Raw genomic sequence first — 27,687 nt, forward strand, 5'->3', positions numbered from 1 at the left:
TCTCTGTCACAGAAGTCTAGATTAGCCGGCTGACTGCTCTTTGTTTCTCTCTCAGGGAGGATGGGACACGTCAGGCAGTGAACTGAGTGAAGGAGAGCTGGAGAAGAGGAGAAGAACTCTTTTGGAGCAGTTAGATGCACCTTAGATGTCGTATGCCTGTGTCCATCCACTTCACGCTGTAAAACCTGCATTCCTCGTAACGTTTGAATGATCATTCACGCAGTACACTGATGCTGTGCATGGACAACACTTATCTCCCTTCAGAGGACGCGCTCACTGATTATCGGGAATCATCTCCATCTTTCTCTGTAGTTTCTCAGGACGGTGCACAACTGAGTCAAGTGTACAAAGAGGTCTTTTCTGGTGACTGCAGATTGTTCCTGTTTTTTCCTTATACCGTTTTGTTCTCCTTATCCACAACGTCACAATTGTTTTTAGGTAGTTGTACATTTATTTTGTAATTGCTAATAGTTTGTCTTAAAATTATTGTTTACAGGTGAAATAAAAACCTTGGGACTTCTTAAAACTCGATCAAAATGAACATCTGTTTTACCGGACAGTAGTGATTTGTTAAAATACCTTTTGAAAATAGTTATTTTCAACACGCAATGCTCACACAATAAAAGGTATAATACTATAGCGGTGTTGAATTCTCAAATCTGACAGCGCAGAAGGAGTTGATTAATTTTCTATAACAGCAGCTCTGACCGATTTAAATCACAGGTTTATATTAACGCGCTTGTTCTAATGTTTCTACAGTAGCAGCTAGTTCACAGGAACTTGTACAGTGGACACTCAATTTATTTAAAAAAAAAAGTATTATTTAACAGAAAAACATCCAGTCATTGATGTGGTGAAATTTTTCCATTGTAAACTCAAGACAGAGATGTTCACGGTTTCTCTAACATCACAAGCTTATTGTCGTATCTGCAAAAGAGAGAAAATAAGACTCGAATAAGGCAGTGAATGAACGTAGCCATTATAGTAATACCCCAGGCGAATTTGTTTTGCAGACTCAAACATTAAATGTAACTGAAACGGATAAAAATAGATAATCTTTTAATAAATTGCTGTGGTACTTGTCTCCAGCAACCTAAATAAGAACCATCGTGTGCAAAAAGACTCCAAACGTGACACGGTTCCACCTAGCACTTGTTCCTAATGTTTAGCTTACTCAAAAACAATCTTTTTCCAAAATCTAGACATGGCTGAGGGTTAGGAAGTTCAGACGAGACTGTACGTGATTCTTTCAGTGTACCTCAGCGACAGCCATTTTCCCTCCTGGGCCTGGACTGGTCAGTAAGTCTACTCTCGACGCAGAATGAGGTTGTGTTTTATTCCTGTGGCGCTAACGCAGCAAAACGGTTTACGTTTGTCTCGATTGCATTGTGTAGATGGCAACCCTTGGAGCTTTTTTTTTTAAAGATTTCTTTTGGGCTTTTTTCACCTTTATTGGATAGGACAGTGTAGAGACAGGACAGGAACTGAGTGGGAGAGAGAGACGGGGAGGGATCAGGAAATGACCTCGGGTCGGAATCGAATCCGGGTCCCCAGATTTATGGTATGGCGCCTTAGCCACCTGAGCCACGACGCCCCCACCCTCGTAGCTTTTAAATATTTTGTTCAGCTGTGAAGTAACAGCAGTGTTCACTAGAGGTGTAGCAGAATGCCAATAGGTCAGTATTTGTTTAGTTTGCTACAGATTCATACCTGTATCGGTATTATTTCTGGAATGGGCGTGTCCCATATTTCTTTTTGGTTAAGTGGCTAAAAACAGCTTAATCTCTGCAGCATTTGTTTGGAAAGTGATCATTTCAGTAGGTGAATAGTGAGTGAGCACTCCTCTATCGCCAATGTCTTTATAATGGATGTTCACTCACTGAATTCTCAGGGCTCGCATTTATCCTCATCTCGGGGTCTCTTTTTGGGGCACCGGCTGAAGGAGTATCAGTACCGATCAGCTCAATGATCTCATCCTCACCGTGTCATCTGTACTACCACCTGTCTAAACACAGTCAAGATCATTAATGTCATTAGCACAGTCAGCACTGTCTGAATGCTCAGGATCACAAACAGTCACAGCAGTTCTTCCCCTACTTCCTCCACAGAGTGGCTCTAAAAGCACGACTTCTCCCAAAAACGCAGTATGAGGTCGGCTGATGATCATATATCTTTTTAATATTGTATACATGTAAGCAATATTAAACTATACTCAGCAAAAATAAAAACTTGACACTCATTATTTTTCAAATAGTGTTTAGAAACTTTTCTTGAAAGAGTTCTTGTTGTGATTATGGTTAAATGCATTGTCAAGGGCATTACGTCACACATTCATTCTACTGGTCAGGCCTACGTAGCACGTGCGAGAGCACTGCACGCTAAAATCACGCTTCCACGTGACAAGTGACATGACCTATTGATACACGTGCAATTGATCTCACGGTAGCAGAGTAGAGTGTCATCTCAGAAAAACAAGGTTTTATGGTTAATTATTCGTTAATTTGCAATGCCACGACTGTCAAACATTCAGCGTGACGTGCCATTGGCATGCTGAATACGGGAACATCCGTCACTGACGTTGCGAGGGTTATGGGATGCAGTCGACAGACCATCCATAATCTCCAGACACGTCTCCATCAAACTGGCACCACAGCCGAGCGTAAGGAACCCTCCACAGAACTTGCAGGAGCTTGGTGCCATGTTGGTACAAATATGGCGGCGCATTCCCCAAGCTATGTTCAGACGCATCATCCAATCCATGAGGAGACGTTGTATCGCAGTTGTGAACGCCCATGGAGGACACACCCGATATTGACATGATTTCATTAAGTTGTGACTCACAGTTTTTGATCATGGACATTGTCGTCGCATTTCCGGTGGAACCGATTCCATGACAAACATGATCTGTATGCTATAGCATCTTTAATGACAAGATAATTGAATACAATCATTATTTCAAACCTATTTTCCAAAATGTTCAAATTATTGACTTTGAAACGAGTGTAAAGTTTTTATTTTTGTTGAGTATATATAATCCTGATCTGATGGGACAGGAGTAGCTCTGGTCTTCAAATAAGATTGTTGGAGAAATGCCAAAACACAGTCCACTGAATTCTAACTGCTACGCTTGAACTTACTGCTGCATGTTGTGTTAAAAAATCTTGAAACTTGCTCTCTGTAGTGTAAAGAAAAAAAATAGACTCCATTCAGTAACCATAGATCTCGTATCATGTTCAGGAAATGAGGCTGCTGGCTGTACTGTTGCATTCATTCAGTGTTTTGTGTTGTTTGTAGCTAATAAAGAATTTTAAGCTTCCGGATACGGTTATATTTGAAGTTTTGCATAACGGTTTATAACCAGTAACAATAATAAAGGCACTCCCCCCACACTATTGTATAAAAATAGCTAGATAGCTTATTTTGTAATGCTTTTTTTTTTTGGAGGATGAAACAATTTTCGCCTCATTCATTTGATGTGCAAACTGCTCCATCGAGCTCTCATTGTGTCAACTGTTTCTTTGTAAATATGATTTTTTTAAAAAAAAAAAAATCCTTTTCATGTTTGCCAGATAAACTTTAACAAGCCACTCAATCACTTTTTTTCTTTTTTTTTTCCCCTACCCACTCTGTCAGTTAGATGGCATGATTTTCAATCTTGCAAAATCGAAGCAAAATGAATTAGTACTGAACTGCACACATTCAACACATAGCACATAGAGCTCCGGCTCTTCAGCCTTTTCCCGCAGTCTCTCGTCCATCTGTACCAAATCAGTGAACTGTGACACCAAAGTTAAACTTATGTAAATAGTTTATTCAATCATTGGCATTGAAAACCGTGGCTCTAAAACAATGTGTTATTAAAATCAAATTCCGCTGCAACAACGCAATGCCAAAAGATACATTTTTGATTAGAGGACAAGAAGACATACCAGTTTGACCCAGGTCTATAGAAGGAATGGAATGCATAAAGGGCATGGGATTGTAGCGTACAGAGACACGTGTCAGTATTATTTAATGATGCGTTATGTGGCGTCCCATTGTGCCAGTTATTCTATTGCCTTATTACTGCTAGGCAAGCGTAAAATCCGAGAACTCTGCTATGTACTTAATCAATGATGCAACAAATTCGTTTGTTTAATTAAATATACAAAATGGAAAAAAAAAAACATAAGTTAAAATAACATTCAAATGGAGTAACAGGATGATGAAATCAATATGTACAATATTAACCTTATGCTAATGAAGGTTAAGAAGTTTTTTAATGCAACAATTTTGTAGCAAAATATCTGTACAATTAAAAAGCATTTCTAGGCTTTTTCTTACAAAGAGCTGGAAGCTGAAAAAGAAGTGGTCTGCGTAAGCCACATGGAGAAAGACTGGCTTCAGTGGTTGAATAATCTACTTAAAATGTATTAGTGGAGAGACAGTGCAAGTGCCTGTGGATTAATTCAGTACTTTTAAAAAAAAAACGTTCACAAAAGGTGAATCCGGTGTCTGAGACGGTGTTGGGGTTTTTTTTTTCTCCTTCCTTCTTTGGCTTGTACTGTAATTGTACTGAAACAGTCTTTTGTATTTTCCTACTTAAGGTCAGCCCCTCATTAAAAGCCGAGTGGCACTTGGGCACAACTATAATCGTGACTTTATTGTGGTGTAGTTAGATGGTTCGTTTGATGGCGTGACACACAAACATTTGAATGCTTTCATGTAATTGTGAATGGAGTGGATTTTGGTCTGCTAACACTGCTGAGTGACGATGCTTAGGTTATATACATTTCACATTAACTTGGAACCATCTACTTTTCACAACCTTTCACCATTTCCAATAATACTTCTCCATAAACCCTCGATCGTTTGTTTGTTTGGTTGTTTTTTTTTTTTTATATAAAATTGGTCTTCATTAAACTTGCCATGCTGTCATTCAAAAATGCTACACAGTCTTTCCATTCCTTTTTGATTTGCAGTAAGCTCAACATGCCTGTAATCTTTAAGAATACACATAGCCCTTGTCCACATATAGGAAAAAGTGTTTTGGACCAACATTGTGCAGTAAAAGCAATACGGTCATTACCACCGGAATGTACGACTTCACTATGGATTTCCATGCGAGTGTATTTCCATCTGTATAAGTGACACTGTGGTAAATGAGCAAAAGTTCCTATTGCTTGAAATAATACAATACATATTAAAAGTAAAAATACAATTTTGCACAAATGTTAAATTCAGGCACTTGGTCAAAAGTAGCTTGAGTTTTTGGCCCTTAAGATGAACGTCCTCACTCTTTCAATCCTTCATCGGTCCTTTTCACACACACACACACACAGAGAGAGGCTGACGAGCTCTCTTTCACTCCTGTATCTCAACCAATCACATCCACTCTGCCTTTGTTACATCACCAGCTCTGCGCTGTTGATTGGCCGTAAGCTCTGATCATCAAAACGTCTCCGGACACTTCTCCTCACTGCGTCAGCGCGCCTATAAGGCTGGTTTCTTAGATCTGATGGAAGAAAAGACCTGTCAGTCATCAAGTCAGAGTATTCGTGCAGAGCCTGGGTGTGCTGGCAATCAGATAAAGCAGCTTGAGCTTCACAGAAGTTACTTCAAATTTTAAAAAATAAATAAATAAATAAAATCAAGATAAATTTCGAACTGGGTGTGTCTTCTAACTAAAATACCTCTCGTATTAAGAAAACATTGATCACACCCGTAGAAAGTTATCCCTTTGGGGAAATGCTTGTCAAAGAGACTATACTCAAGGTTACATTAGTGTAGACTCTATACATTTAGAACGTCACACATCAAATGAAAAGGCTAGCAGGGCTGTTCACTGGAGCAACTATTAGCAGACGTTTGCCAGTCCGGACAGTTAATCTTGAACAGCCCTGAAATGTTTTAAGAATGATGTAGAGGGAGAGATGAGGGAGAAAGAGGTTAGATAGATAAATAAATAAATAAATAAAAGGGATAAATAGAAAGGGATGCTTGCCAGGTTTGAGTACCATCCATCACCACTGGGGTGCTACTGGACGAGTTCCTTACCCTCGAGTGCACATTTGGAAATTTAGTAATATTATTCTTCTTTAAGGCTGAGAGGAGAGGAGACAAAAACTGAGGTTAAAATAAAGTAGAGGTGACCAGACAGAGAGGTCGCCAAGCACATCAAGCCAAGCTGCCCAGGGGTAAGAGATCAGAGGGTAAAGTTGCAAGACAGTCTTTAGCTGTGTGAAGAAGCTCTCTATGGCTATATGAAGAGCGCAAGCTGTCATGGAGCACGAATTAGCAGAATTACGGTCAAGAACTGTCAACACTCAAGCTGCTTTGCACAGTGACCTCCAGCATCACGCCATTGAGCAAATACCAAAATATGCATGAAAAACCCTCTGATAAAGAAAAAGAAACTGTAATGCAAAGTAGGATTATTTGAGGTGCAGATCTGTATTTAAGATGGAAAAAAAAACCACGACCATGCATGCAGCCAAATAAAGGCGTTCAAATAAAAGCAAATCATCGAGCTGTTTAGAAAAAAAAAAAAAACCTTAGGTGATGCAAAGCGCAAGAGTTAAAAAAACAAAACCAAAAACCCATTCCAAAAAAAAAAAAAAAAAATGTCTCATGCAACAGGTGATGGACATGACACCAAAGTCGCTAGCTGGAACAGGAAATGACACAAGCACTTCCTGTTAATCCAAGCTCAACTAGAAGGTGAAGTACCCCTGGAAGGGAACAGGAAAGCCACTGAATGAAATGAGATAGAGCACGTCAATATCATGCAAACAATGCCAAAACAACAACAATGATATCATACACACATTATGATGGACTGATGAAACACTCGAGCAAGTCATAAGGCCACGGAATAAACCAGAATGCCTGAAGATGCGTATAAACATTTTTTAAAATATGCTTATTTTAATAAATAAATATTGACCCATGATGATGAGTTAATCAGTGTTGCTTTTGAAACAGCACGGTAAATGAGATGGGTGCTCGCTGACAGCAGAGGGTGCTCTAAGCCCAGCGCTTTAACACACCGAGCGGAGTCTCAGCCCTTATTCTTCGAGCGTAATCAGTGCAAATGACTCGGCTCAAAGTGACATTTCAATCTCCCAAACCTTACGACCAATATCTAGTTCTCTGGCATGGTTGGCTCATCGTGACATTCGCCTTGCTCTGATTGGTGATGATGGTTATGCTACATTGATGAACATGGACTTGTGATGAGACACTCCATGCAGAGGAAGTTGTGATGAGATCACTCTCACCCCCCAAACCACCCCTCTTCATGCAGGGTTTTGGAGGGAAGAAAATGGTAGACATGGTGATTATGGACACACCCAGAAGACACAACACACACACACACACGTTTGGACCACATCCAAAGGAGTGAGTGAGTGAGTGAGTGAGTGAATGAGTGAACCCGAATGGAGGACAAATAACCTGTACTCCCACCCAGAACATAAAACATGTGAGGTGTGAAAGGAGCACACAGTGGATTACAAAGAGAAAGAGAAAGCATGCTATTTCTAGCAACCTTTAAGAGAGAGAGTAGTAAACTTTAACAATGGAGTTCCTCATTGAAGAAGCGCGAGCCCCGTTTGGCCGTGCGCGCCGTAAAGGGGACAGTCTTCAGCACTGCGTTCGGACAAAACAGCCACACACGCACACACAAGGACACATACACACAACATAAACAGTTAATCAGCCAGCACAGCAGCTAGGATGTTAGCACAGCTACTGCCTCTTCAGCAGCATGGCACAATTAACAGTCTAATGGGTTAATAACATGTTCTACTGTCAGCTGATCCTAAAATAAATTAAGATGTAAGAGATGTAACAAGGCAGCATGAGTGCCTATTGCAGCCAGCATTCCACTTCTATTCATCATGCACTCAAGCTTGTCAGGTCAAGCCCTGCTTTGCGTCTAAGGAATGCCTCTCAGTGAAAGACATCGATTAGGGGCTACCTAAAGTGACCTAGTACAAATCAGATTGTTTTTTTTTTTTTAACACATTGCACACATTTTAAAGGAGAACTGAAGTCATTTTTAAACTTGCTTTATTTCTTAATTAACGTGTTATTCAATTACGTTTTTGGTTTTAGTAACCTTATATCATGACTCGTCTTGGCAACTAATTGCAATTAAATATTATACTTATCGGCCTATTCGGTTTTTAGCCGTGTTGAATTTAGTTCGTTTGGTCCACGGCAGACGTCGCTTATCTGCGTGATCTTCACGAGACTTGTGCAAGACTTTGAAACGTGAGGTGTCAGCCAGGTGTCAGTGCCGCCATTTTGAAAACTGTTTTCCAAACGAAGTATTGCACAAAAACGAGTTTAAATGACGATTCCTGCCGACTTTTTTCAAACTTTCCTGATTGCTATCAAAACAAACAAAACTTCCGGCTTGATCACGTCAGCATTCGAAGGAGGGCGCGCGCGTCTTTTGACAGCGTTGGCAGATGTTGGTCACTTTGATTTCCGCTGTACGTTTTACTTCCGTCCTACGATGTCTCGCACAGGTCTCAACGAATCTCGTTTACGGCCATTGCTTTGACATACGGACTGATATATTACAGAGCATATTTCAAACCCTCATAACTTGCTATAGCAGTGACAAAATAGCTATCAAAAATGCATTCCTATATTTAATAAAATGAGAGAAATAGAATTTTTTTGGGGCTTTTTTCACCTTTATTGGATAGGACAGTGTAGAGACAGGAAATGAGCAGGAGACAGATCGGGAAATGACCTCGGGTCGGACTCGAACCCGGGTCCCCGGATTTACGGTATGGCGCGTTATCCACCTGAGCCACGACGCCTCCAGAGAAACAGAATTTTGATAATAACAAATTTGCCTTCAGTTCTCCTTTAACTCTCTTGGATTGGATTAGTTATCAGCAAGCTCTTTAACATCATCAAGGTGGTTAAGCTTTAGCTCAGTTATTGACTGTTAGTGCTTTTAGGTTGCCGTGTTAAGTTCGGACGCTATTAAGAAGCAAAACTTCGGCATGCATACTTATCTAGTGCACTGCAGCCAATCCCAGCTCAGGACAGAAGATAAGGAGTGTGTGTATGCGTGTGTGTGCTCATCCTGTGAATATGTTTGTAAAGAAAGCGGTGTGTGCGTTACCAGTGATAATGTCCTCAATGGTCCCGTCTTTTCCCTCGTAAACATGCCGACTGTCCTTCACTTGCTTCTTCTTCAACTCCGCTATCAGCTCCTGCTGCTGGCGTTTGCTCTTTTGAGAGGGAGACTGAACATACACACACGTGCAAAAAACAGTTTCTCAGTGTAACAGTAACTCCTGAGCAGAACTCATAGATCATAAGATGGAAACTCAATTACAGGGCATTTTATATACCGAACCGTTATATACGACCGCCATTAAAAGTGGTCTCGGTTTTTTCCGTCGCTGTATATCATGTCTGTTTATTCCAACCAGCATTAAATGAGGGAAAGTGGGCAAAGTCCTTCGCACACATTTCATTACCTTACTGGCACAGTGTGAATTGAACTTACTAGTTAAAAATGCCAGGAAAATGTATTTTATTTTTCCTTAATAATAAACGTTCACTTAACAGAGTAAAAGCCTTCATGCCTTATAAATTTTCAAGGTTCCTCTGGCACCAGCATGCTTATCCATTCTATGCAAGGAAGACAAAAATGCTAACTTTGGCTGCTCTAAGCTCAAAGTGTCACGATGTAACAGAAAACACACTCGACTAGACCTCTTGTAGCATACACACACACACACAATTTTCTTTCATTAATGTTTCTTTTACATCGACAGTGGCTTCGTACATGATTATTTTAGCAGTAACTTGCTGTTCTTTTTCTGGCACAGACCAAGGCAGTTTTGCTTTTGACAAATTACTGCCGAGTGATTTTTAAATTTGGTCGAGAGTCTCTGTTTCCACTTGTCCCCATTTCTAAACGTTAACTCTTTATGAGTGTACCGGTGTTTCGATCATTCGTGTGCAATATTGTACTTCCATTTATAAAAAGAAGTTAAAAACCTGTAATATCGACCCGGATTTACATTCTGAAATACGTAATTCTGACCTATGTATACGTCTCCTTGGCCAGGAGAATATACAGGGTGTTTAAAAAAAAATCTGATATAATTTCACAGTCTAATAACTTTGCCAGTTCTTGTTCAATTGACCTCAAATTTTAACAGCATGTGTGGAAACAGGTCAAAATTTTATCTCATTCATCTCATCTCATTATCTCTAGCCGCTTTATCCTGTTCTACAGGGTCGCAGGCAAGCTGGAGCCTATCCCAGCTGACTACGGGCGAAAGGCGGGGTACACCCTGGACAAGTCGCCAGGTCATCACAGGGCTGACACATAGACACAGACAACCATTCACACTCACATTCACACCTACGCTCAATTTAGAGTCACCAGTTAACCTAACCTGCATGTCTTTGGACTGTGGGGGAAACCGGAGCACCCGGAGGAAACCCACACGGGGAGAACATGCAAACTCCGCACAGAAAGGCCCTCGCCGGCCCCAGGGCTCGAACCCGGACCTTCTTGCTGTGAGGCGACAGCGCTAACCACTACACTGTGCCGCCCGTCAAAGTTTAATGTTTATTATTTTTATCTTGTTAGGTATAGAAATGCCATTCACTGGAAAAGAAAAGGCGTTTTGTGTGTTAGAGTACGCTCGAACACAGTCGAACAAGACTGCAGTGTGCATTTATGAGCGAATTCTCTAAAAATTTCACCAACTGCAATGTAGATTTAGACACGGCACAAAAAGTTCAGAGAGGAAGGCTGTCTGTGCAGCAGGGCAAAAGGATCTGGACGAGCACCAGCATCGGAAGAGATGGTCAGGCGGGTTCGCGAATATTGAAAATTTGTGAAATCGTTCATGGAATCTACATACCTTTGAATTTCTCATTTGAATTTTGAGGAAAAAATCTTATATTGCTCAACATCAAGCCTGTTCAGTTTCATTTGCTGAGACTATGTAGTTTCTGGGATATTTACATCTCAAATAATATCGAAATTTTTTGAAACACCCTGTATATATAGCGTAAATATACACACAGCACGCTTTACCTTCTGATCTTCCTGCTCCATGGCCTCTTGCTCTAGCAGCTTTTCCATCAACATCTGTTCCTGCCTTTTCCTCTGCTCATTTTCCTCCTCTGCTTGCTGAGATAAAGAAAACAGCATGCAGTAAATCATGTGCACGATTTCTGTCTTAAATAGTGCGTTAGATTTATATGTTGGCAGGTAAAGTCTTTTAAAAGGTGTCTGGCTGGCACGTTTACCCTGTATGCCTTCACAAATCGCACAAACACAGGGAAGAACATTGACGGAGGCATGGTTTTGGAACTCTCCCCAAAAAACTTTACTACCTCATCAAAAGCATCCTAAAAGGAAACAACCATGTCACTGAAAAGAATACGCAACACATCATACACCATCTGTCTTACTGACTATAATTACATTAAAAAAAAAACCTTCTGGATAGATGATGATGATGATTAATACCTGTGCGATCTTGGCATCATCCTGCAATTTCTTGAGCTTGCTCTCATTGAGATGTATGAAGTCTTTGAGCATGGTGTTGTGGCCATGCATGCTATACTCTCTCCTTGTCAGATCCATTCCTCTCTGGAGCTCCTTCACATCCAACAACACATTCTCTAAAGAGACTACGGTGAAAGAAAGCAAATAAATTCAAATTCAGAAATAAGGACAAATACAAACTTCCCATGGTATGCTCTTACAAATTAAAAAAAAAAAAAAGTAATATTAGATCTCATCTCATTATCTCTAGCCGCTTTATCCTTCTACAGGGTTGCAGGCAAGCTAGAGCCTATCCCAGCTGACTACGGGCGAGAGGCGGGGTACACCCTGGACAAGTCGCCAGGTCATCACAGGGCTGACACATAGACACAGACAACCATTCACACTCACATTCACACCTACGGTCAATTTAGAGTCACCAGTTAGCCTAACCTGCATGTCTTTGGACTGTGGGGGAAACCAGAGCACCCGGAGGAAACCCACGCGGACACGGGGAGAACATGCAAACTCCACACAGAAAGGCCCTCACCGGCCCCAGGGCTCGAACCCAGGACCTTCTTGTTGTGAGGCGACAGCGCTAACCACTACACCACCGTGCCGCCCCTGTAATATTAGATGTCACATTCAATTCAGGCGGCATGGTGGTGTAGTGGTTAGCGCTGTCGCCTCACAGCAAGAAGGTCCTGGGTTCGAGCCCCGGGGCCGGTGACGGCCTTTCTGTGTGGAGTTTGCATGTTCTCCCCGTGTCCGCGTGGGTTTCCTCCGGGTGCTCCGGTTTCCCCCACAGTCCAAAGACATGCAGGTTAGGCTAACTGGTGACTCTAAATTGACCGTAGGTGTGAATGTGAGTGTGAATGGTTGTCTGTGTCTATGTGTCAGCCCTGTGATGACCTGGCGACTTGTCCAGGGTGTACCCCGCCTTTCGCCCGTAGTCAGCTGGGATAGGCTCCAGCTTGCCTGCGACCCTGTAGAACAGGATAAAGCGGCTAGAGATGATGAGATGAGATGAGACATTCAATTCATTTATTCTGTATGCTCTACCTGCTGCTGCTTTTTCCACATAATGGATCTCATTATAGAACAGTGCCACCTGCTGGTATTTCTCCTTCACTACATTTGCGATGTAGTGCAATAGTGTTATCTTCCTGTCTGTTGATTTGGTATCTATCAACTGAAAACACAAAAGCAGGTTAGTGTACTGAATACTGACTCCAGCAGTGTAACAGAAAGGAAGTGAGTCTTACCAAGTCTAAACTTGGGAGTTTGAAGCCATATACTGCCCCTCTTTTACTGCTGTTCATGTAGTTCCCAAGGGCCAGTATAATCTGCAAGTGGAGAAAAACAAAACCGTTTCAGTAAGAGAACCAGACCAGAGAAATGAAAGACATCTCTGGGAAAATAACACACTAACCTCCAGGATTTTCTTGAGTTTCTGTGAAGACTTGATGGACACAGATGCTGCGATAATGGCATGCAGTTGCTGTTGAGAACCAAACAAACATAAATAAACAGAGAAAACCTTAAACAGGTTCTAACAAAAAAGGTTTTATAAGCATGCACAGCCAAAAGATGCTGAAGTGAAAAAGGCATGAGAAACCTTCTCTTACATAAATACAGATTATTAGGAAATTAGCTGTAAGCGACAGTAAACGGAAAAAAACAAAACATGGAACACAGCGGATCTTTCATCTCCATTGCTCCCTGTCTTCCGCATCCTTCTCTACCACCCCTGCCACTTTCATGTCCTCTCTCACCACATCCATGTATCTCCTCGTTTTCGTGTGCCTGGCAGCTCCATCCTCAACATTCTCCTTCCAACATGCTCTGCATCTCTTCTCAGGATGTGCCCATACCATCTCAGTCTCATCTCTCTTAGCTTAATTCCCAAACTCTCCACATGTGCTGTCCCTCTGATGTGCTCGTTCCTTATCCTGTCCAACCTCCCATCGCAAACCTTAACATCCTCAACTCCGCCACCTCCGACTTTGCCTCCTGTCTCTTCGTTAAGGGTACGGTCTCCAATCCATACATCACAGCTGGTCTCACTACTGTCTTACACATCTTACCTTCCACTTTTGCTGGGACTTTCCTATCACAAATGACTCCCGAAATCCTTCTCCAACTGCTCCAGCCTGCCTGCACTCTCTTTCTCACCTCACTATCGCAGCCCCCATTTTCCTGCACAGCTGACCCCAGGTACTTGAATTCACCAACTTTCTTTACGTCTCCTCCTTGCATCTTCACTACACTCTCATCCCCATTCTCACTGATGCACATGTATTCTGTTTTGCTACTGCTCACCTTCATTCCTCTTCGTTCCAATGCATACCTCCATCTCTCCAAACCCAACTCAACCTCCTTTCTACTTTCACCGCATATCACAATATCATCCGCAAACATGTTCCATGGTGACTCTTGCCTCACTTCGTCCGTTAAGCTATCCATCACTATGGCAAACAAGAAAGGACTCAAAGTAGATCCTTGATGGAGTCCCACCTTCACCTTGAACCATTCAGTCGTTCCAACTGCACACCTCACTGCTGTTTCACTGTTCTCATACAAGTCTTGCACCACTAATATACTTCTCATTCACTCCACACTTTCTCATACAATACTATAACTCATCTCTCGGCACTCTATCGTATGCCTTCTCCACGTCTACAAGCACGCAATGTAGCTTTCTCTGGCCTTCCCTGTACTTCTCCGTTAACATTCTTAAAGCAAAAATTGCATCCGACGTGCTCTTCCTTGGCATAAACCCGTACTGCTGTTCACAGATTACTACCTCTCTTCTCAATCTCACCCCCAATACCCTTTCCCATAACTTCATGGTGTGGCTCATCAATTTTATCCCTCTGCAGCTCTGTACATCTCCCTTATTCTTGTATATTGGGACTAGCGCACTCTTTCTCCATTCATAACGATATAACATCAGATGTTGATATAAAAGTAACAGGTGACAAATGTTTAATATTTACCGGAGTAAGCATTTGCACACTCTCACTAAAGTTCCCCACAAATGCCATAATAGTCATCTTCTGCATGAGGCGCTCAATTTTGCTGAACTGCATCATGAAGCGGTCTTCATCCGTGAGGTTTTCCAGTGGTTTTTTCTCCTTCTCGTACTGCCGTAACATTTTGACCTCGGGCTCTGTGGGGATAAAGCGCAGCAGACACTCCACAAAGTCCACCGGCAACATCCGCAGGTCAAACCTGAGACAGGCAAGGAGAGATCGGTGAAATACTTCAATGCCTGTTTTACCAGGTTCCGAAAGAGTTTTCCACAGACAGGGAGAATAATAATAATAACGCTCATATGAAAATGACCTTCACACTGTTCTCAGTAGCAGAATGAGAGGAAATGGTGGAGGTTCTTGTCACACAAAAGACAGCAGTATGAGCATGCAGGCTCTCGATTCTGAACGGTTTGTGTAAAGCGTGCTGGACGCACAGGATATCTCACGTGCAGTGAGAGTTAACAGTAAACAAATCCTATGAAAAAGTATGACAGCTTTCATAAAAAGTTATCTTCCGCTTTATATAACTTACATCTGAATTGCTTTGCAGATTTCCTCCGGAGTCTTGCCCACTTTTCGGAGTGTAATGGCCAGATTTTTGGCCCTGTTGGAATCCAACAGTGAAACTTTATTAAGGACCTTCTGGATAGTCTTCTGCTTGCTAGACGTGACATCAATAGCAGGACCCTGAGCTCTCGTCTTAAATATCTCCTCAAACTCATCTACATTTAGATCCTGAAGGAAACAAGAGAAACAAGGCATGATAGTTTCTTCAGATCTTCATATCGTCAGAGTGCACGGTTTGGCGTTATTCTGTTCTAATACTGATTTGTGAATACTGTACCAAGTGTTAAACATCAGGTCCAAAAAATAAACACAGTATAATATTCGTGAGCGTAAGTGCACATAAATTCTACAGGGTTATCACCTGAGTGTGCATTTAACACATTCAGACTGTGGCGTAATCTAGTGTAGTGTGGGAACTTTTACCTCCAGTATCCTCTCATCATCAATCTCATTGAAGACAGTGCCATTGATTTGGTTGGGCTTCAGTGCCACCCAGTTAAACACTGGCATTCGGAACTTCGTTTTGATTGGCTTCTTAATCTTCACAGCTGCACGACATCACAAAAAAAGCATACATGTCTTATACAGCACGCATTCACCATTTCACATCTCAGAATGAACACTGCATAAATACAGTAAATGCCGTTAGAGTGAGTGCTGGTTTAGGAGTGGTGACAGACACAATGTGGAGCAGGGTCACTGTGGGGGACAAAAGAAACGGATAAATCCTTCATATTGACATTGAAGTTCCATGGCAACAATGAGAAATCAGAGCAGTATGGAGAAACAGACTGTGTAGAGCTGCAGTCACAGTGAGGTGACAGTGAGTGAATAAGAGTGGCTCAGTTTCTCGCCACGAACCCTTGGTAAAGATTCTATTATTGGACTGAGTGCCCTTATTGTGGGGACAATTCAGCAATGCTGCAGCTGTGCACTAGAGTACAGACCATAAGACATGACGTAACGGAGTATCTGCCTTATACATTGCATAACAGATGGGTGACAAAGGACAAAACAACAATGTCTTAGGAATGCGTTAAGCCACCATGAGCCACTAGCCAGTGAAATCGATTCTACACATCTCTTGAACTGTACTGGAGAGATGAACACCATTCTTCCAAAAGAGTGTCCCTCAACTGGAATTTCGATAGTAGTAGTGAAGAGCCCTGTCCAACACATGAGCCAGTCCAAAATCTGCAACAGATGTTCAACTGGGTTGATATCTACTGACTGTGAAAGTCATGGCTTAGTTTTCATCCTCGTCAAACCATTCAACGTGCCCAGGCCCTGTGGAAGAATGTATTATCATCCTGGAAGACAGCACTCCTATCAGGATAGAAATGTTTCTTCAGATGAAAAACAGTGATCAGTCAGAACCTGACTAGTCATGACCCTTTCATCTAAGTGCATGGATCCAACTCATATGCCCTCCGCAGCTACCGGACACCCTCACTGTATGAAGCCAAGAAGCTTTTATTTGTCACTCAAGCACAGACTAAAGGCCAATTTATACTGACAACCCAGTCCTCGCAGATGGCGTCGCAGACAGCGTCTGAGTAGCCCCCCCACCTTCGCAGATGCTCTGCGCGCACCTCCCAAAAATTGTGACCACCGCAGAAGCCTCGCAGACAGCGTCACAGACAAGAGGGCTCTGATTGGTCCACTCTACATCCGCTGTACACGCACTTCCGCTTCCCTACTTTCCCGGTTTGGTTTGTTTTCACGACCGCCATTTTTAAAAACACGAGCAAAGACGGAGCAGCACGAAGAGCGGTTGATCGAGGAAGTGAGGAAGTACGTACATCTATACGACTCCAGTTCTAGTCATTATAAGTAACCGGAGGATAAACACTCCACTAACCACACCCACCAACTACTCCTAGCGATTTCGCGACTTCGCGCCCCCTTGCGTTGTGGCGGTGAATAACATCGCGCACGCCTATTACTCCCCGCTCAACGATAAATTACAACTGTCTGCGAAAAGCTATCTGCGAAAGCCTTGTCGCAAGAGCATGCAGAGGCTTTTAAGCACACAGTGAAATTTAACCTCTGCATTTAACCCATCTGAAGCAGTGAACACACACATGCACACACAAGTGAGCAATGAGCAGCTATGCTCCAGCGCCAGGGGAGCAGTTGTGGGTCAGGTGCCCTTGCTCATCGGCACTTCAGCCCAACTTCAGGCCATGGCTGCCCCATGTTAACCTAACCTGCATGTCTTTGGACTGTGGGGGAAACCGGAGCACCCAGAAGAAACCCACGCAGACACGGGGAGAACATGCAAACTCCGCACAGAAAGGCCCCCATCGGGCGCTGGGCTCGGACCCAGAAACCTTCTTGCTGTGAGGCGACAATGCTAACCACTACACCACCATGTGCCAAGCAATTATGGCTGTACTGTTCTCTTGATGTGCACCATACCTGCACTTACACACTTGTCAAGAATATGGTGAAAGATGATTCATCTGACAATACCGCTGTTTTTCCCACAAAAAACTAAACTCGCACCACTAAACTCTCAAATGTCCATTTATCCTTGTACCGAGGAGTTCATGCACTGCAAACTTATTATATTATCCCTTATCCCTCTTGATGTAGTTGACGGACTGCTCTTGCTGAAACTGAACCTGCCCCTCCTGCCATTTTGATCAACTCAGCACTTTTATACATATTACAAAGCACTGTAAGATGTTAAATACTGTATCAAGCAGTACATGTGTCTTTTCTACACTCATTTGTTCAGGCTTTTCCTTCCTTATTTGTCACCCGTCTGTATATGAGATCTCAGGCTTAACAGAGGGCGGCACGGTGGTGTAGTGGTTAGCGCTGTCGCCTCACAGTAAGAAGGTCCGGGTTCGAGCCCCGTGGCCTGCGAGGGCCTTTCTGTGTGGAGTTTGCATGTTCTCCCCGTGTCCGCGTGGGTTTCCTCCGGGTGCTCCGGTTTCCCCCACAGTCCAAAGACATGCAGGTTAGGTTAACTGGTGACTCTAAATTGACCGTAGGTGTGAATGTGAGTGTGAATGGTTGTCTGTGTCTATGTGTCAGCCCTGTGATGACCTGGCGACTTGTCCAGGGTGTACCCCGCCTTTCGCCCGTAGTCAGCTGGGATAGGCTCCAGCTTGCCTGCGACCCTGTAGAACAGGATAAAGCGGCTAGAGATAATGAGATGAGATGAGATGAGATGAGATGAGATGAGATGAGATGAGGCTTAACAGAGGGAGAGATGCCATCATGATGGTATGGATACTGTAGATGGGGTAGAATTAGAAATTCAGCCTACTTCCTGGACATTATGCAGGTTATCAATAGTGTGATGTGTCTGTGTAGCAAGCTGCAATCTAACGTTTGTGCAAGAATTCACTTGTAGTGGCATGCCAGTGTATTTTAACATGCAGCAGCACACAACACACACTTGAAATGAACACACAGAGTGGCATTTTTAGCACCTAAATTTCTAAATACTGATAGCTGGATTTTTAACGAGTCTAGCTGGGGCTGTAAAATTCTCCATCAGAAGCCGATAATGTAATGGAGAGACTGAGAGAATACTATAGAGCTGGAATTGTGGTTAGGTCTGCCTGTGGATCACTCAATTTCCGAATAGTGTAATGGATTTCGACTGCAATGAAAAAGTATAGGAATAAAGGCTTTGGGTCTCATGGAACATGTGGTTTCATACTTTGGCATCTGCATACTGCCATTTGCTGAACTGTACAAAGTGAGGTCCAGAAAATGTTCCTTTTTTGGACTGAGCAGTGATCAGACTGAAGGAAAAGCCTTGCAGCAGAGCATCTAAATTTATGCCTGGCTCCATGTGGAACAATTAGACATAAGCTGCCTTTCTTGGAGCACCAGAAACTGACGGAAATTCTGTTGATTGTTAAGGCTTTTGGGACTAAAATTGCCATCTCAACGAATTCTACATATAAAGATGAAATAGTAAGAACACAAACACAACACAGAAAACCTACAGTACAGCTTAATGGGTCCCTCTAGGTTGGCACAAAGATTGAAGAGAGATAAACAGCAATAGATCAATAACAACAACAACAACAACAGGAAAAAAAAGTCTTTAAGATATGATCAGCTGTCCCACATTTTACCATAATCATAAAATGTACAAAATGTTAGACAAGGTTAGCTGTTCATTTTTACTCCATAAACAGTGGCATGTTTTACAGAGACTGTAAAGTTTCAAGCCAAGGCCAGCAACGTGGTCTCATTACAGCTGATTTTCAACCTGTCAGCCGATGCAGTCTCAGAACTCAGTATTTAAGAACTTGGCCATGAATTTTGCATGTGCTGCTCAGTGTTCAGCGTAAAGAAGTGACTAGAAAGGGACTGCATGTTCATGCTATGGATGGTGTTAATTTATATTAGAGAAACAGATACAATCAGACAGGGAGCATTTTCTGGGTAAGCTTAGAGATTAGCAAATTGCATCGCAAGTGATGACTTGCTTTCAGAAATTCCTTTTGTTGTTCCTTTAATCCTTTCAAAGATTAAAAAAGATCATTGGTTCATAATAGTCTGAAAATTCCCACTTAATCACTGATACTTTTAATATCTTTGTTTGGTCTAGATTGAGAACTCGTGCATTTTTCCCCTCATACAGGAAACACTGTCAGTGGGATTTTGTCTTCAATTGACTATGTGTGAGTCAGTGACGTCTGACCAAACAGCCTGGCTGGGAAGTTAAACAGTTCTAAGCAGGAGTGAGTAAACACCCACATCTTAGTGATCATTATCATGTGCTGCTGAGAAGAGCAGTAAGGCCCAACTTACAGACACTGTGGCTCTTGCTGCCATAGTGAGTTACAGCTTTATTATACCAAACAGTGGTCTCTTTTACTTACCAGTATAATTCTGATAGAGTTTCAAAATGATAAACTGAATACACCATTAAAATACTGCTTAGAAAATACACTGTTACCCCTTTTCCACCAAATCAGTTCCAGGGCTGGTTCGGGGCCAGTGCTGGTGCTGGTTCACAACTCGTTCAACTTGCGAGCCAGCTGAGAACCAGTTTGCTTTTCCATAGCTCACGGTGCTAAGGGAAGCCACGTCATTACGTCGCTGTATACGTCAGTTATGTTGCTGTATACGTCAGTTACGTCGCTACGTTTGCATAAACCTTGACGCGAATATCGAAGCAAAAACAACGCGGAAGAAGCAGCAGCAGCAACAACAACAACAATAATGGATGACTTTGTGTTTGTACAGCTGCTGCTTCTCGTCGCTTAAAAATGGTGACCTTTCGCGGTCTTGTTATTGTTGTTGGTCTTAACAACTCCGCCCCCCCGCTGACGTAAGCGGTTCTTTCCTCTGGCCCAGCAGAGAGTTGGTGCTAGCCTGGAACCGGTTTTTCTGGCCCCAGAGCCAGTGGAAACAGAAAACCCGGTTCCAAACTAAGCACTGGCCCCGAACCAGCCCTGGAACTGCTTTGGTGGAAAAGGGCCATGTAAGTGCCGACTCCTGTTAGGTCTGTGTCGTTGCCTTGTGAGATGCTTTTGATGAGATAAAGGGATGATGACATGACACGATGCCTGCATAGAGACTTACCTGCAAGACCTGAATTGAAGATTACAGTGGGGGTTCCACAGCCTGGTAGAGGTGGTGCCATGGGTGGTGGAGGTGGGGGCATACGGGAAGATTCCTCCACAGCGATCCCAGAGCCCGGAAGAGGGGGAGGTGGTGGTGGTGGTGGTGGTGGAGGAGGAGGAGGTGGCTCAGGGGCAGCTGATGGACCGTTTGGTACTGAAACGGTAAAAGACACAGAAGAAAAGAACCAAAGTAAACATAGAGATAAGAATGAATATGAATAAGGAGTGACAGTAAAAAAAAAGCTGTGATCACCAGAGAGAGAGAGAGAGAGAGATATGCTCCGATAGCCTGCCAGAAGATATTTCTCCCACAGAGACTCAATTAGCAAGACCAAATATAAAGTCATTTTCTGTTTCTAATCCACTTGCTGTGTGCCACAAAAGAGAACTGCTGGAGCTGAAGGCAGCCATGTCTCTGTTATTATTTCCATTTTAAAGCTTATAAAATGTTGTCAGAGCACAAACAAACAGTGAATATTTCAACTGAGGTTTGCTACAGTTCAAACATCAGTGCACTGGTCAGGATAACCGAGTACTGATGCACTAGTTTCGGATCTCTCTGACTAACCACAGAAGTACATCTAAATCACTCACATGATGCAGGCATAGGTGGGGGTGGAGGGGGAGGTGGTGGCATGGACATGCCTGGTTTTACACCGTTGCTTGGACCCACAGAACCCACCATGGCACCACCAGGTACCCCCATCACACCCTCCGTGCCTGCCAGCAGGCCGTTAGTGGATGGAGCAGAGGCCAGGATGGCAATATCCCCGTCTCCTTTCTTCTGGATCTTAATGGTTCCTTGCTTTTCCAGTTCATGAATCTTCTTCTCCAGATTGCACTGCCGCTGAATGGCCTCATCCTTCTCCTTCACCATCCTCCTCAGCGTGTGCACCTGCGAGCTAGCATCCTTGTAGACTTCCTATACCCAATTGCAAAAGAATAATAGCATTTACACTGATTTTTTTTTCTGTGCACCCTTGTTATAGTTATACTTCAAGATACTTTTTTTAGATATAAAAATAAGATTTTGCCTGTAGCAAAAATCTAAAAACAAAGTAAACAGGGATAAACAGGCAGGGAAACTCTCACCCGTATAGAGTCCAGTTCCTTGTTCTTATGCATTAGCTGCTTCTCCAGTTCTACAATCTTTGCCATAGCTTCGTTTTCTGTGTCTTGTAACTTCTCCGTCATCTGCATTGGGAGATTAGGGACATGCTCACAAAAAGAAACTAATATTTTTTCAGTTTTTATTAATATGGATTGTGTATGCTGATCTGAAGGCTCTTTCAAATGTGTAAATCAAGAGAGGCCTAGATCAAGATAATGTAACAACAATAATAATAATCTTAAAATAACAGCTGACAACTCGCATTTAAAGTAAAACCTATCTTCAACATTCACAGTAATATGACCAATATTCTTGTGGTAAATTGGTGCATCAACAACAGAGACACACACCGAACAGCACATTATTAAGATTCTTGGGAACTACTCATCCAATCATGGTTATGGCCAAATGAAAAAGTATTAGCCTTAGATCAAAAGAGTTGAGCTACAATTAAAAAAAAAATCAGTATTAGCACAGTCGATTCCTGTGAAATGTGTTAAATCGGAAGAGGGCAACTAATCAAACTGAAGTGTTCAAAGGTACTTAATGCCTACTCTGAAATGGCTTCACTTCAAAGCTTTGACATGCTAATCAGCAAGTATCTGCACCACTATTCATGTCATTTCCTTTGTCATTTGATTAGATGAACTGAGGAACAGTTTTAATTGATCTCATTTGTTTAATAAAATCCATTGCTTGGCTGAAAAGCGGGGGGACGGACACCTCAGGTTTGTTCCCAGAACCACTTTTAAGTTCAGGCCAAGAGCCCCACAGGCCTGCATGTTTTCCTCTATTCCTAATACTCCTTGTTCAACTTATTAGCTAACTATCAAAGTCTCCATATGATTGGTTATGTCTGTGGGGAGCAGAAAAACTGAACACATAGGCGACATCTTCTAGATGTGAGGGATGTTGTTAATCTTTCCAGAGTTAGAAATTTTAAACAGATACAGTGGTACTTGAAAGTAGAGGTCTGCGCGGGTCGGATTTTTCAGTCCCGCTCCCGCCCACGCCCGCATTGTGCAGTCCCACTCTCGCCCGCGCCCGCAAAGAATTATGATTTTCAGTCCCGCTCCCGCCCGCGCCCACAAAAAAATTATGATTTTCAGTCCTGCTCCCGCCCGCGCCTGCCATATTTTGTCCCGCTCCCGCCCGCAAATCCCGCATGATGCAGACGTTCGCGTTATTTCTCAGGAAAGTTCTTGTCTTGACACAGCGTGATGGTGCCCCGCCCCATACTTTGAGTGGATTTGAGCATAAATATCTACAGCTCACGTTTGTTATTGTTTACCTCGTTTCTGAATTCAGCATGTAGTATCTCTAATAATAATAATTAGTGCTGTCAAACGATTAAAATATTTAATCGCAAATTTTTATCACATGAGAAACCATTGTAATTCTCTGATCAGCATAAAAAAGTGAATGGGCTTGCTTTGTACTAAAGTTTTTTTTTTTTATTGCAAAGCAGAGCTAGTAAAAGAAGTGAATTGATTTACTGCTTGCGTTAGTCTACAACTTTAATCAGAGAGACATGTTACACAGTGACGGTAGGCTGGACTCAATGCTATCCCAGAAATCCTTCCTGTAATATGCAAATTTGGCCGCCTCTGATTGGACAGCCACATTTGCATATTACAGGAAGGATTTCTGGGATAGCATTGAGTCAAGCCTACCGTCACTGTGTAACCTGTCTCTCTGATTAAAGTTGTAGACTAACGCAACAAGTAAATCAATTCACTCATGGTTCTCTTGCTAGCTGGGTGTGAGCTGTGAGTCATTAGAGTGATCAATGGCAAGTTTAAGATGCCATTTCTCACTCAATCTGGCAATCTGACTTTCTCTATAAATTTAGGCATCTTAAAATGTTTTTATTAATGCCAAATAAAATATCCAGCACAAATTATATATGATAGACATAAATTAATAATTTATAAATTTTATTTCAAGCACATTTTTAGTTAGCGGGACTGCAGCTTATCACCGCTCCCACCCGCGCCGCATATGTGCACTCCCGCTCCCACACGCGCGCGCATATGTGCACTTCTGGTCCCGCCCGCGCCCGCAATGAGCTTTGAAAATTTGTCCCGCGCCGCACTGCTTTGCGGCGGGTCCTGCGGGATTCCCGCGGGAGTGCAGGGCTCTACTTGAAAGTTTGTGAACCCTTTCGAATTTTCTACATAAATATGACCTAAAACATCATCAGATTTTCACACAAGTCCTAAAAGTAGATAAAGAGAACCCAGTTAAACAAATGAGACAAAAATATTATACTTAGTCATTTATTTATTGAGGAAAATTATCCAATATTACATATCTGTGAGTGGCAAAAGTATGTGAACCTTTGCTTTCAGTATCTGGTGTGACCCCCTTGTGCAGCAATAACTGCAGCTAAACGTTTCCGGTAACTGTTGATCAGTCCTGCACACCGGCTTGGAGGAATTTTAGCCCATTCCTCCGTACAGAAAAGCTTCAACTCTGGGATGTTGGCAGGTTTCCTCACATGAACTGCTCGCTTCAGGTCCTTCCACAACATTTCGATTGGATTAAGGTCAGGACTTTGACTTGGCCATTCCAAAACATTAACTTTATTCTTCTTTAACCATTCTTTGGTAGAACGACTTGTGTGCTTAGGGTCGTTGTCTTGCTGCATGACCCACCTTCTCTTGAGATTCAGTTCATGGACAGATGTCCTGACATTTTCCTTTAGAATTTGCTGGTATAATTCAGAATTCATTGTTCCATCAATGGTGGCAAGCTGTCCTGGCCCAGATGCAGCAAAACAGGCCCCAACCATGATACTACCACCACCATGTTTCACAGATGGGATAAGGTTCTTATGCTGGAATGCAGTGTTTTCCTTTCTCCAAACATAACACTTCTCATTTAAACCAAAAATTTCTATTTTGGTCTCATCCATACACAAAACATTTTCCAATAGCCTTCTGGCTTGTCCACGTCATCTTTAGCAAACTGCAGATGAGCAGCAATGTTCTTTTTGGAGAGCAGTGGCTTTCTCCTTGCAACCCTGCCATGCATCCCATTGTTGTTCAGTGTTCTCCTGATGGTGGATTCATGAACATTAACATTAGCCAATGTGAGAGAGGCCTTCAGTTGCTTCGAAGTTACCCTGGGGTCCTTTGTGACCTCGCCGACTATTACACGCCTTGCTCTTGGAGTGATCTTTGTTGGTCGACCACTCCCGGGGAGGGTAACAATGGTCTTGAATTTCCTCCATTTGTACACAATCTGTCTGACTGTGGATTGGTGGAGTCCAAACTCTTTAGAGATGGTTTTGTAACCTTTTCCAGCCTGATGAGCATCAACAACGCTTTTTCTGAGGTCCTCAGAAATCTCTTTTGTTCGTGTCATGATACACTTCGACAAACATGTGCTGTGAAGTTCAGACTTTGATAGATCCCTGTTCTTTAAATAAAACAGGGTGCCCACTCACACCTGATTGTCATCCCATTGATTGAAAACACCTGACTCTAATTTCACCTTCAAATTAACTGCTAATCCTCGAGGTTCACATACTTTTGCTACTCACAGATACGTAAACCTTATCTTATCTCATTGTCTCGAGCCGCTTTATCCTGTTCTACAGGGTCACAGGCAAGCTGGAGCCTATCCCAGCTGACTACGGGCGAAAGGCGGGGTACACCCTGGACAAGTCGCCAGGTCATCACAGGGCTGACACATAGACACAGACAACCATTCACACTCACATTCACACCTACGGTCAATTTAGAGTCACCAGTTAACCTAACCTGCATGTCTTTGGACTGTGGGGGAAACCGGAGCACCCGGAGGAAATCCACGCGGACCCGGGGAGAACATGCAAACTCCACACAGAAAGGCCCTCGCCGGCCCCGGGGCTCGAACCCGGACCTTCTTGCTGTGAGGCGACAGCGCTAACCACTACACCACCGTGCCGCCCAGATATGTAATATTGGATCATTTTCCTCAATAAATAAATGACCAAGTATAATATTTTTGTTTCATTTGTTTAACTGGGTTCTCTTTATCTACTTTTAGGACTTGTGTGAAAATCTGATGATGTTCTAGGTCATATTTATGTAGAAATATAGAAAATTCTAAAGGGTTCACAAACTTTCAAGCACCACTGTAGATGAGTTAAACACAGTTACATGTATAAAACTTTTTATTTTTGTTCTCTGGTCTCAGGGAAGGAAAATGTGATGGGTGTCTGGACATGGCACTCACATGAGACATGCTCTCCTCCAGCTCCTCCACTCGTTCCAGCGCCGCATTCTTCGTCTCAGCATCCTCCAACAGAGCTCCCACATCGAACACGTTATCCAGGTAGGCCTGGATCTGCACCTGCAATTTATCGCTCTCAGTGTGTTTCAGCTTCTACTCGGAGCACAGAAACAAAGAAACAGAGAAAAAGCAACCAGGGATGAGTCGATCAACAAAAACAGTGAGTGAGAAATGCTTCAACGTCTTGGCTTATTTTCCTTCAGACAAAACAGCTAAATAAACCTGGCCTTTATACCACAGTACTAAAGCATACTCACATCCAGGTACTCATCCAAACATAGTTTAGTGAAGTCATACTGTAGATGCACTCTGAAATTCATATCTTCTACTGAGTGGACCACAATGTTTATGAACTGCATACAAGCCACCTGGAAGGAAGTGCAAAGCTGAATGTTAATACGTAGAATTGTAAAGAAGAAAACCAAATACTAAACGGTGACTAAATAGGATGTGCTTATTTACTATGGCCAGGATAGTCAAGCGTGCAACGCACATTCAGCAGTCTGCAAAATGATGTCAATTTAGCTGATGAAAACTAAGATACATTTTTCTTTGTTTTACATGACAATAAAGGAAAGGAAAAAAAATAATCCTTGTACTCAAGATCTCAGTTCAAATGTAATGACAAGACACAAACATCAGGAACTTATTTACCTAACAAAGGTAATTACACAAACAAATTGAGTGCAGCATGCTGCTTGCTTCTCTCTTGCGCCTGTGCTTTTACTCACTGCTAGACAGACTCTGCGCTTGACTCCGCTGATTTGTATGTATGCTAAAGCAAAAGATTTTGTGGTGCAGAAATATACGGTTGGATCTTTTACATTGCTTGGTAACATTACCTACTATTTCAAATACAGCGGCATCGTTTTACCCCTAAAAACTGTTATGCGCAAAACCAGGGGTTTCGAAGTGTGGGAGAGTCAGCCCCCCCTCAGAGAGCAAATAAACAACAGCGCCCCCCCCTTACAATTTTTGTTGTTGCTATACTTAATGTTCCATTAGTATTTAAAAAAATGGTTGTACACATTTTAATTTTTTTTTTACACATTTTAAACATCTGTGCTTTTTTAAAACATCTTTTTTTTACATATTTTAAACATCTGTGCTTTTTAAAACATCTTTTTTTTTTTACACATTTTAAACATCTGTGCTTTTTTTTTAAAACATCTTGTTTTACACATTTTAAACATCTCATAGCATCGTTAGCTAGCACCTCTTGGCAGACAACACACTGTGGCAGTGGAGCATCTTCAGATCCAGTCCATGAAAATCCAAACTTTAAATAATCGTGGTCATACTTCCTTCTTTTTTTGCTTGGCCCAGACTCTGTCTCCTCACTCACTGTAGCTTTAGGTACTAAAAATCGATTCATTTTGTCTCTGGCAAAGGCTAGCTGAAGTTCGCTAAATGTCCGCAATAGTAACTTATTCTGGTTTATTTTTCCTCACGTTGCGCCCCCCCCGAAGAACTCTGGCGCCCCCTAGGGGAGGCGCGCCCTACACTTTGAAAAGCCCTGCGCAAAACTATTAAAACTACTAAATCTATTTTCCTTTTATCAGG

The 27,687-nt window shown here is 42.5% G+C and overlaps 2 protein-coding genes across 6 annotated transcripts in view; one reads left to right on the plus strand and one right to left on the minus strand.

Moving 5' to 3' along the window:
* The window catches only part of prpf40a (PRP40 pre-mRNA processing factor 40 homolog A), a 38,478-nt gene extending 33,846 nt beyond the window's left edge, over positions 1–4,632 (plus strand). The window contains exon 27 of the mRNA XM_060929980.1: positions 56–4,632. Within this exon, the coding sequence (XP_060785963.1) occupies positions 56–145 (90 nt within the window). The 3' untranslated portion in view covers positions 146–4,632. The remainder of the gene's footprint in view (positions 1–55) is intronic.
* The window catches only part of fmnl2a (formin-like 2a), a 136,844-nt gene continuing 112,947 nt past the window's right edge, over positions 3,791–27,687 (minus strand). For 2 of the 5 annotated variants that reach the window (XM_060929975.1, XM_060929979.1), the window contains 16 exons: positions 26,382–26,492; positions 26,068–26,217; positions 21,825–21,926; positions 21,327–21,654; positions 20,692–20,886; positions 15,553–15,677; positions 15,095–15,297; positions 14,524–14,758; positions 12,957–13,025; positions 12,790–12,870; positions 12,587–12,716; positions 11,507–11,670; positions 11,284–11,385; positions 11,069–11,164; positions 9,128–9,251; positions 3,791–5,494 (listed from right to left, as the gene is read on the minus strand). In XM_060929975.1, the coding sequence (XP_060785958.1) occupies positions 5,385–5,494; positions 9,128–9,251; positions 11,069–11,164; positions 11,284–11,385; positions 11,507–11,670; positions 12,587–12,716; positions 12,790–12,870; positions 12,957–13,025; positions 14,524–14,758; positions 15,095–15,297; positions 15,553–15,677; positions 20,692–20,886; positions 21,327–21,654; positions 21,825–21,926; positions 26,068–26,217; positions 26,382–26,492 (2,325 nt within the window). In that variant the 3' untranslated portion in view covers positions 3,791–5,384. Of the gene's footprint in view, positions 5,495–5,983; positions 6,084–7,528; positions 7,630–9,127; positions 9,252–11,068; positions 11,165–11,283; positions 11,386–11,506; positions 11,671–12,586; positions 12,717–12,789; positions 12,871–12,956; positions 13,026–14,523; positions 14,759–15,094; positions 15,298–15,552; positions 15,678–20,691; positions 20,887–21,326; positions 21,655–21,824; positions 21,927–26,067; positions 26,218–26,381; positions 26,493–27,687 lie in introns of those variants that run through there. The other 3 variants (XM_060929976.1, XM_060929978.1, XM_060929977.1) reach the window with 3 other exon arrangements.

Source organism: Neoarius graeffei, chromosome 9 (assembly GCF_027579695.1).
Source record: "Neoarius graeffei isolate fNeoGra1 chromosome 9, fNeoGra1.pri, whole genome shotgun sequence".
Lineage (NCBI taxonomy): Eukaryota > Metazoa > Chordata > Actinopteri > Siluriformes > Ariidae > Neoarius > Neoarius graeffei.